At 43.0% G+C, this 11,132-nt stretch overlaps 1 protein-coding gene across 1 annotated transcript; it reads right to left on the bottom strand.

Moving 5' to 3' along the window:
- On the bottom strand, positions 1-10,062 carry kcnk2a (potassium channel, subfamily K, member 2a). The gene is made up of 9 exons (XM_070964772.1): positions 10,020-10,062; positions 7,839-7,945; positions 7,595-7,707; positions 6,602-6,692; positions 5,940-6,057; positions 5,153-5,313; positions 3,080-3,266; positions 2,807-2,946; positions 1-604 (listed from the first exon to the last, which is right to left on the bottom strand). Coding segments are annotated over exons 1-9 (1,257 nt in total). The 5' UTR covers positions 10,021-10,062; the 3' UTR covers positions 1-265.
- Between the last annotated feature and the right edge of the window lie 1,070 nt (positions 10,063-11,132).

Here is an 11,132-nt window from a genome sequence, read left to right as displayed (position 1 = left end):
GAAATTTAGTTGACACACACCCAGTATTGTTTTGTATGTTCTTCTTCTTCCTCTTTGTTTCACTGGCAGGCTGGGATGTGGGGGGTGAAGTGAGGGAAGAGTGTCCCATTGTGAAAAATCCACTGAAGCTCTCTGTTAAGATGTCCCTGCTGGGGTCTCAAACAACCACATTCTCATTATTACTTGATCTGTGTCTGCTCTCAGCACTGGGGCCACCAATTAGGACAACTTGGAAAGATCTTGAAAGGCTGCTGACGTCCTCTGTCTACTTGAGGTGTTCGATGACTGAGATATCTCCTCTCTCAGGGTCCAAACCGTTCATGAACAAACCACCGTTTCGAGTCAGAGGTGTCGTCAGGCCCTGCAGGCCGGCCTCCCTCTCGTTCCTGTCCCGTTCATCGTTGAAGTTGACCAACACGTTCCTCTTGGGCAGAGTGAGCTCAGGGGCAGGGCTAAATCCCAGCTCAGAAGACAGTTTGCGCTTGATCGAGGCGGCACGTTGGAACTTATCGTAGATCTCGACGCTCACGCGTCGTCGCGTTTCCTTGAACTCTGCTGAGACGTTAGCTGTCCACTCTGCAGCATGAGCTCTGATCTCTCCTACCTGGGAGGAAAAAGACAGAGATGAACTGTGACACATGACAGTGTGAGTGATATGGCTAACACAGACAGTGAAATTAAATGGAGAGAAATAAAGAAGAGGAAGAACAGAGCAGAAGAGAACATGTGGAACAGCATTTAGAAATAACCTTCAAAGAACTGGTTTAGAGGCTTTGTGGGTGGACAGCTATTAACAACAGTGGTGTGCCGTACTGTGCATTACTGCGGAGCATTTTCCAGCCACCTTCTGGGCAGCTTTTAGTTTCCATTCAGTTCAGGACAACATGAAAATCACCATGCAGAGGACTCAAAGCGTTGTTGAAATTCTCCATCACAGTCATTTGTCAGATTTTTCAGGCTATTTGTTAGACTTACTGTATATTAGCTCCATGTGTTCATGCACTTTCATTCAAACTGTTACTGCTGCAAAAGTGTACACAAATCACATTATTTTATGACATCCATATTTTAGTTGTTATTTTTTGTCTGCTAATTATGTTTTTTTTCTCCCACAAGCTGATAAATGCCATGGCTACAATGTATAAATAATAGAACGATAAGAACTTCATTTAGAGGCGTTCAGTGTTTATAACACACTTGTGTGTTTCGTGTTTAGTGTTTAAAAGAGAAAATACAGAGCAAGAGAGAAACAGTGAGACAGAGAGTGACGATGTCGCTGACCAGGAAGTCAACTCAATTACATTAAAACAACGTGTCTGCAACTACATGGGACTGCACAGAATCAGATGAATCAGCTGGGGTGACGCAAGCACACACACATACACACAGCTGAGTACACTTTGAAACCGCAAAATAGCAATAATATGTATATTTCTGGTGGAACAGAGTGTGTGTCTGAATAGGTTTACTCTGCTGCTGCACTGCGACACAAGGACATGAAATACCTTAATACAAGTGCAGCAAAACGCTGTTTAGCCCTTTGATTGTGTGGATAGGTCTGTGTGTCAGGCAGTAAAAGGTCTTTCGTTATAAAAAGTGTTTTGCCTCTGACAGTAAAAACATTTCCAAGTACAAGTAACATTAGAGTTCCGTCACCACAGTGAGAGCAAACAGTATGTTCTGTACTGTATGAAGTATCACTTAGCGGCCTGACAGGCTAATTTCTTCTAATGAATACAGCCAGGTGTTGTGGTGTTGCTGCTGGTTTCGCTCAGACCATGGAGACTTCTGTTTAATTAGGATGTTTATGTGCCTTGATGGGACACTAGCATGCTTCAGTTTTGTCCTAATCTGCCATTAAAAGCAGACTGGAGAAGTCTTAAAGGCAGTCTGTTAGCAATCACACACACCTCAAATGCTGCCTCTAGTTCTGCGTTATAGAGCCGGATGATAACAACACGCACACACACACACATACACATTTAAAGGCCAGTAAGATTATGGCACATCACAGCAGGACTTCAGCATGAGAACCCATGGGGAGTATTACTTACACACACACATGCACACAACTAATCTTATATCATCACTCAACAGTCAAGGTTGCAAACCAGAGTCATTCAACTAATCATGTTCAACTAGTGGGTGCATCTTGTCATGTTATCATGTTCTTGTCCAAGATACACATCTTTGTCCCTGAAACCCTCACATGACAATATGAACTGGCTAAAATATAAATCTTTATTCACTCTCACCTTTCATCAAAAGTCAAGCATCAGTAATCTCTAATTACAACAGAGGTCCCGACTGTGTCGTTGTGGATATGAACCTCCAGGCCCTTCAATTAATGAAAACTCCCAAATTTTTATTCACTCAGGCCTCGTCTACTGTATTTAGAGTGCAGACAGCTTTAGATACATTTTTTGATAAGGGCACACCATCACACGTTATGCAAATCACCTCTTTCTGTCTCTCTCTGGAGACGATCACAGTAATGGCCTACGACTGTGTCTAAGTGTTCAGGCGGGCGGCAGACAGTCCATTGGATTAGAAAACAGTCTTATCATTGAAATGCAGTTAAGCAGAGGGCAAAAGTTGAGGCGGGAACACGGCACTGTAACCAAGTAGTATGAATAACCTGTGAGTCATTGGGCTGAAAGAGAGAAGGAAGAAGGAAGGAGGCAAAGAGATGCTGTAGAAGGTAAAAACACTGACAGAAAAACAGTTATGTAGAGAGAAAAAGAAAAAAGTGACAGAAAGGAAAAGGAAATGAATGAAAGAGTGAATGAAACCAGCAGTCTCATACCTCTTCTTTCGTCCTCTTGGAGATGACTCTGAGCCAGTCTCCTATCATGCTGAGGATGGCAGCAAAGTAGGCTAGTCCCACCAGAATCCAGAACCATACAACTGGTTTATAGTAATCTAAGTACTCTATTTCTGAACCACCTAGACACGGAGACACAGGCAGACAGAGACAACCACTGTGATGAATGCGGTATAATCCAAAACAGCCCAGCTGATGAGCTATACAGGCATGATGCAGAGGTGTTGGTATTCAATCACTGGCTTATGTCTGTACCTGCAACAAAATCTCCAAATCCTATGGTGGTCAGGGTGATGACGACAAAGTAAAGGGACTCCAGCGCAGACCAACCCTCGATGTGTTTAAAGATGGCTGCCGGAAGTGCCACAAACAGCAGGCAGCCAAACAGCACAAACAGCAGGGTGGAGATGACACGGATCTTTGTCTGACTGATGTCCCAGTGCTGCAGGACAGAGAGAGAGAAGCAAATAATAAGACTAAGCTTAATAAGACTAATGCTAATGCTGAATAACACTGAGTCTACAGTCATGCTGGCTGCTCTGAGGATGCACTAAGGCACAGATTGCACTAAATGCTAACATCAGAATGCTACCATGCATGCAGTGACAATGCTATCAATGTGCATAACACATGCAAATGTTTCATGTCCATGTGCTTATGCTAACTACTAATGCTTAGCAGGTGTAATGTTTACCATGTTCACCATCCTAGTTTAGCTTGTTATCACGCTAATTAGCACTAAATACACGGTATAGCTGAGAATGACGGGAATACTATGAGTTCTACAAGTATTTGGTCATTAATCAAAGAAATGGAAAAACAGAGTTTAATCCGATGAGGAAAAGTCAGAGGTTACCACCCAGGTTATAACAATTCAACCTGAGTTGGACCCATCCACATTTCAGTCAAAACCAAATGTCACACTCATGGTGGTGCATGAAAAAAGTCAGTATTCCTAAAGTCAGTAGGATTCATCCTCTGGAAACCATAACTGTACAAAAGGTTTTGGTAATCCATCTAATATGTGGACCAGCAATAACAGATACAGCACACTGCTTTGAAGTGAAATGGTAGAACAGCCAGATGCTGTAAGCAGTAATGGCATTATTCCAGAAATTGGTCCCCTGGGTGCAGTAGAAAAGAAAAGACAGTCACAGTATTCACTGAGGATAATACTGCAGGCTTGCACAATCAGGGCACAGAGCAATAAGGCTTTTACAAACACACCTAGCACAATGAACTCTTGTCCTCTGTCCTCATCCTCAATCAAAATATTCATTAAAGAGTCCCTCGGGTGCCCTGAGAGCAGCAGAGGGAGCAAATCATTCCAAGTTACACATTCAGATTTCTCACAGTTTCACAAACTGTGTGAGCTTTGTTTCTCTGATTGGGATCTGCAGGCTCATTCAAGCATTTTAATAATAAAACAATGTGGACAGCCTCATTTTCAGCTGGACCCCTCTCATTATAGGAATACAGTCTTTAATTAAATATTCAGGCATCAGTAAGCTGATTAAAGGCCAACCTGCTGTGTAGCTTTACACCTGAATTTACCTTTAAATCACAACTAGCAGTCATTAGCAGTTTAAGGCTTAAATCAAGCTCTTATGCACAGACAGCCCGTCAGTGTATCTCACAGCTGGAGAATTATTCATCAAAATGTAAATGCAGGTCAAAGGTTTTTTTCACACTGTATTTTAAGAGTGCAGGCACACGGGCCATTTACATACACATCGCACACACACACACACACACTGCAAGCTCTCTGGTGCATTTATATGGCCTCTGACACATGTTATGGTTTCTAAACCAGCTCAGCCTGCAGACAATCTGATCCTTTACTGTTTAAAAGGCCATGCAGACAGAAGATCAATAACACAGAGGGTTAAAAACAAAGGTGACCATGTCCCTGAAAATGGTGTCCTTTGGGTTTAATTCCCACTAGGGCAACTCATGCCACATGAAAGCATGGCACTGCAAGGTCTTTGTAATAAAAGCTTTAAGCCAGAAGAAGGACACGTCTCTGAGGTACTGAGTCGACCCGAAGTATAAACTGTTCAGCTCAACTGTTTTTCCAGATATCAAAATAATTACAGTTTAAAACATATCACCCACTTGACACTTGACATTTTGGCGAAATCAGTACAAAGCATGCTAGTTAAATCATGTCAGCCTTTGTAAATATGATCTAAAAGAACTGGTGTGGGTGAGGAAATTGTTGAGAGTGCTCTGATATAAATTATTCAGGGCAGTCTATACAGACTTGCCTCCTGCAGAACATAAACTTGAATACAGCAGCCATGCTTGTGTATGTTACCGCACACTCACAACAAACATTTTCTCCACTCTAGCAATGCCCTTTCCAAATATGGTGCCGAGCTGATCTCCTACACCGGCCAAAAGGAAGCCGAACAGAGGTATCCCCAGCAATGCGTAGACAATACAGAAGATCCTTCCACCTTCTGTGTGGGGAGAGATGTTCCCAAAACCTGCGGACGACAGAAAGAAAGATACTGAGAAATGTATTATTATTTCACACTGAGCCACATGATCAGATGATGAGATAGATAGAAGAAAAGCAACAGGTGAGATTCATCACTGTTTGTCTGCATGTGTTTGCACATGTCTTGCATGATTTTTTTTTTTCCTGTTGCTCCTACAAGTAGTAGGTGAGTAAGGATAAGAGTGTGCGAGAGATCAAGAGCGAAAGACTGAAGGGCACACACACACAAAGACACACATGCATGCACACACAGTGGATTTATGGCCATGAAGACAGCACTGAGTACTACTTTGATTATATCCAGGAAGCAGATATAGAATCAATGACCTCTCCACTTCTCACAGCAGGGAGTCATGTTGCATAACTGGTTATAACAGTTTCACTAAGAGGAGTGTGCACCTAAACGCATACATGACACATTCACATGCTTGAAAAGGCATTTAAAGGATGTGAATTCATACCCTGATACATATTAATGTGGATGACACATCAGACAAATCACATCACACCATAAGAACTACATGTGGGAGTTCTTTGATCAGCCTGAACCACTGACGGTCTGAATAAGCACAGAGGTGTCTGCGTGTGTGTGTGTGTGTGTGTGTGTCCTACCGATGGTTGTGATAACAGTCCCAGCAAAGAAGAAGGCGGAGCTCAGGTCCCACAGGCTGCTGTGGTTGGTCAGAGTCCCTGCAGGGTTTACTCCTGAACGAATCGCAGATACAACTTGCTGGACAGAGAGTGAGGTAGAGAGAGTTGTGTTTAAAATTGTGTTTCAACAGTTATCAGAGTGACCACTAGACACTTTCAAATTCTGGTTAAAAAAAACAAAAACAAAACATGTGTTTCTTTCTACTTTCTTGCTGCTGTAAATAATAACATTATGAAACATTTATCAAGCGGGTGCTTTTCAGCCATGTGTTTCCTGTAGCGGTGCAGGCAGGGAAGTGTGTTTGTGTGCCTGACCATCTAATGAATTAAAGATGGAAATATATAAAACTTGAGGTGACTGTGGGTGAAGCAAAACTCTGAAGCTGTCAAAGAGAATGCATTAAGGCGAATTTAAGAACCCCAGTGGGGTTAAACAGTTCAGGGTTGGGAGCTGGACTGGACTATCAAGAACAGAAATAAGCTCTCTCCGGCCCGACATCTCCTCCTCCTGTGAAGCTGTCGGAGCTGTCCGTGGTGCTGAAACCACTGCAGCTGCGCTCAGTTTCAACTGTGTGCAATAGATACATCACTTAAATCTCTGTTTTTTATAAGGTAAATCTCACCTTAACCAGCTCCTCCAGCTGGCTCTGGTTCACACAGGAGTGTCTGGACAGGAACTCCAGCTTCTGGGACAGGATGGCCAAACGCTGGGCACTACGAGAGGGAAAGCAGGGGAAGACGGTGATGATGAGCAGCACTTCTCTCTAAGTGAAGCCAGTGTGAACATTTCAGAATGGGACTAATGTGTTCAGGACTGCACTTGTCTAGTGGAGTTCATTAGGAGTTCATGTGTCGTTCATTGGGGTTTATTGGGCTTCTGCTTTATGGTGGAATTACTTCATCTCAGTCATGTCTTTAATTTACCATTAGAAACTCAGAGTCGCCCTGCGATCGACTGGCGACCGGTCCAGGGTATACCCTGCCTCTCGCCCGTTGACAGCTGGGATAGGCTCCAGCCCCCCGAAAGGGATAGGCGGTATAGAAAATGGATGGTTGGATGGAAACTCAGAGTCATTTGATGAAAAAGCTAAGTGAGCCTGGATGTCTTTGGTGCAGCTGTGGAAAGAAATCTTGTTGTCCTGCACGATTTTATCTAAAGCATATGGAGATTGAATGAAAAAATGCCCAATTATTGACACCTGGGGGACTCCATGTTATAGTGATCCAGTTGCAACATCATAGCCTCTGCCTTATAGATGCTCTTTGACTCAATACAGTTCTTTACCAGAGAGCCCTACACAGTTGGTGTAGAATGAGTATTCTATGACTGTCAGCAGTATTTACACAAGCATCATTGTGTACATTTAAAAAGTTGGTAACCTAAATGAGTTGTCAATATTTTCACAATAAAAGAAAGATTTAAAATTGGTCATTAATGCTGTTTCCAGTGGAAGAAGAAACACTTGAAAGGCATGAGCAATTTACAGCCAGTAGACTGAATGTCACGAACAGGGGTATGATGGGTTAATCAATGGATGGATATTAATAAGGTGGATACATGGGTGAATGGCAGTGAGGCAGACATATAGGTAGATATATAAGTAAAACCTGCTTACCTCTCGTGAGGCTGCTCCAGTGATCTGAAGACTGCTGCCCCCATCACCAGGTACAGAACCACCAAAAGAAAGATGGCTGTCACTGTCTTCCATTTCATCACTGTGGCAACCACCTACAACACACTGATCAATCAACCCACATATGCACAGGAGCTCTCCTCAAATATTCAATCTAATAATGCCAAAAGGATATTACAAACACAAAATACTTTTAAAATCTGGCCTTCTGTCTTGATTCTCTCACCTCACTCTCCTCCCGAGAACTCAGGGTGATTGGCTTTGTGGAGAAGGAGAGGCGGGGCTTGGTGTTGTGAGTGGCGGATTTAGGGTCCAATAAGTCTGGAGCTGCCACTGTCAGGAGAAATGAGAAAATGGCATTGAGATTGTTTTCTCCCACACTTTTCCCCCCTCCCCGTCTCTGCTCTCCTATTCTGTTCAAACACATTTAGCTGTTAATTTTAGAAGTCCTTATAAATAAATCACCAAAAAAGGCCTTTAAAGGGCCTTTAAATGCTCACACTGGTGAAAGCATGAATCAAGCATCAGCATTTAGTCCTCAGGCATTTACTTTCATTCATGCTGCAACACTTGAGTGTTAAATATGTGTGTGCTTTCATACACAGACAGAGCAAGAAGCTAAGAATAAAAGGTTTTTTGAAAGCAAGGGGAAAGAGAAAGGCATTACACCCATATCCATCTTTAACATAAAGGGATGAATGTGTTGAGATGCGGAGCTTTTGTAGTTTATGAATTAACTGTTTTTAGACATTTTAGTGGACATTTTAGTAGACGTCAACAGTATGTCACAATAAGTGTCCTCTGTTTCTCCAGTTAGCTTAAATGTTGACTTTCATTTTCAAGTACTGAATTGTTTTGGGAATATTGTTTTATACATCCTTGCCAATAAAGTTTGTTCAGCTGAAATCAGGTTGAAATGATGGTGAGTACAGAGAGGAGAGGGAAGGTATTAGTGCTGGACAATATACTGTGATATGAGGTATATTGATAATAATTGTGCAGTACCTTTATATTTCCCTTATGCTGCTTTTCAGTAATCCTAAAATCACAAATAAGAGTAGTACTTGAATAGCAGACATAATGAGATAATGACAGATAGCACAGGCCAAACACTGCCAGATACAATCACAGTACTTTCAAAATAAGGAAACATACAATGGCATCATCCAAACAGTGTTGTGGTAGCTGGCAGATAACTTTGGATACACTCGCTATTTACTCCTGGACATCGCTGTTCATACAGTGTTAGGCCCGACTGCGGCAGATCTCATCAGGTACTCCACAACAATCGGAGAGATTGCAGATATCCTTCATCTTTCAATAAAATAATAACAATTGGGCCAATAAAAGTTACATAACAGCTGAAAATATTGACCATGGGCAAGAATTACTAAATGATCTACTTATTTCTTAAATAATGAAGACAAGCTAACTTCCCCAGTGATATCACATTAGAGTCTGGTGGGTGGGCCACTAAAGGTGGCCAATTAGATTATTGGTGTGGGTGTGCCTATTGTACAGTTTGAATGTATGTGTCCTTCTGTGAGTGTGTGCGATGTCTGGAGAGGGGGGATGAATGGAGGAGGAGAGAGGAAAGAGCAGCAGGGAGAGGAGGAGGATCTGGGAGGGTGGGGAGGAGGAGTCTCTTTAGAATCACTCAGAAGTGATGCTTCTTTAAAAAAAATCAGTCTTTATCCTGGATGTGCAAACTTTGATTGGGATGAGAATGAAAAAAAAAAAAAAAAGGTCAAAAGCACTCAAGCTGATTACCCTCAAGATAAAGGTTTGACCAGTAATGAAAGAGTCTCTTTTTTCACAGCACACATCTCAGTGGTCCATATTCTCAAACATCCCTTTCAGACTGTGCTCAGCATCTCCAACCTGGAGTTTGTTGTTATTTAATAAAAAAAAATATATGGGACGGTTTTCAAGTAACAGGAATGCTGACTTCATTTTTGTCCATTAGAGGTATCAGAATTAAACAACTGCACATGTTCAGATGCTTTCGAGAAACATTTTGATGGTTGTTTGACAGGCTGAAATATTTTAGCTGAATAAATATTTAATGGGTTAAACATGCAGTGAGTGCACTGTGCAGGAAGCAGGGCTGCTGGAGTCCAAGATAATCTCTGACACACACACACACACACACACACACACACACACACACACACACCACCTCCATCTCCTGTCTCTCAGAGAAGTTAAGACTTGTGGAACAGCTTGTATGAGCTTCAAGACTACATGCTATTCTCACTTGAAAAAGGACTTTGAATATTGCATGAAAACATCTAAAGTAACATGGGAAACGCGTTGTTTAACTGCAGACGGGCTGAAGTGTGAGCAGCAGTTTTCTGAAACTTGCGCACACAGTGAATGAGTTTCACTTCTCCATCTGTGTACTCACTCCTTGTTGTTGCCTATCCGATGCCCTCCGCTCTCCTCTTCTCCTCATCCGACGCTCTCACTGCGTTTAGGGGAATCTTTCCTCCTCTGCGTGTCTCCTCCCTGCGGTGCTGAAGCGGGGGGACGAACAGGCGCTCCGTCTTTCTTCTGCTCCGCTCTTCTACTTTCACCGCTGATCGGACACTGATGCTGCGGTTCACTTGTTCGTTTTACTGCATCCGCATGTCAAAGAGCTTCCTCCGGTCCTTGACTCTTTCACCTCCTCCTCCTCTGTCAGCGCTCTGGCATCCACTCTGCGCCGTCTGCGCTCTCGCTTTTGAGCTCACCGGCGGAGCGGTGGGATACACCGAGGAGGAAAGGGGTGGGGAGAAGAGGGAGTGGGTGGAGGTGCCGGTCACAGGGAGGTGGGTTCCAAACTGGGGGAAGCGGATCAAGAGAGGTAATTAACGAGGTTTCAGTGGTCCCCACCTAAATTTGTTTTTTACTTCGTGTTTATTCACTGAAGATAAGCAGGCGTATTGAAGTGACCATTTGGCCAGATGTGTACCCCTCTTCCATGTTATCCCCACGTGCATGTCAGACCAGGTAACCCATCCTGATGTGAGAGAATCAATCTGAGGGGCTCTGACAGTAAACCTTGGTGGGCAGGAACTGGGTGTCAGGCAGGTACATGAGAGAAGAAGGGGAAGGAAGAGTGACAGAGGGAAAGGAATAAGAGTGAAGTTAAAAGTGAGAGAAAAGTATTTTATCAAGGCGCAGGTGGTTCTGCTGTAGTTTCAGTCCTTTACAGATCATGAGTCCTAAATCAGTGCTTCTCAGCCTTTTTTGGCTTGTGAGGCTTTATAGTGAGGCAGTGTCTACTTGACCTCTGTCACAGGTTGCATATGTTGCATAAAGTGAGAACAGCTCCACCAAGGAGTAATTTTACTGTCAAACTTCTCAGACTGTTTCATCCAAATAACTGCTGGAGAGCAATTTTTTTGGGATAAAAGATACAAAATTGTGTATTGCAGAACTTTGTCTTAATCTTGTGACATCTCAGAGGGTCCCATCCCCTAGGTTGGGAAACACTGTCCTAAAGCACAAAGCTGTTTGGAAGGTGTCTGGTATGGGT

The sequence above is a fragment of the Chaetodon trifascialis genome, chromosome 1, assembly GCF_039877785.1.
Source record: "Chaetodon trifascialis isolate fChaTrf1 chromosome 1, fChaTrf1.hap1, whole genome shotgun sequence".
Classification (NCBI taxonomy): Eukaryota; Metazoa; Chordata; class Actinopteri; order Chaetodontiformes; family Chaetodontidae; genus Chaetodon; species Chaetodon trifascialis.
Note: the sequence above shows the minus strand (reverse complement) of the source record. Positions and strands in the feature narration are given on the sequence as shown.

What these genes read in the sequence shown, in the direction of transcription:
- kcnk2a (XM_070964772.1), bottom strand. An exon ending in GTTCTCGGGAGGAGAGTGAG is followed by an intron (nt 7,708 to 7,838) that starts GTGAGAGAATCA and finishes AGTGTGTTGTAG; the next exon opens with GTGGTTGCCACAGTGATGAA. An exon ending in CCAAGAGGACGAAAGAAGAG is followed by an intron (nt 605 to 2,806) that starts GTATGAGACTGC and finishes TTTTCCTCCCAG; the next exon opens with GTAGGAGAGATCAGAGCTCA.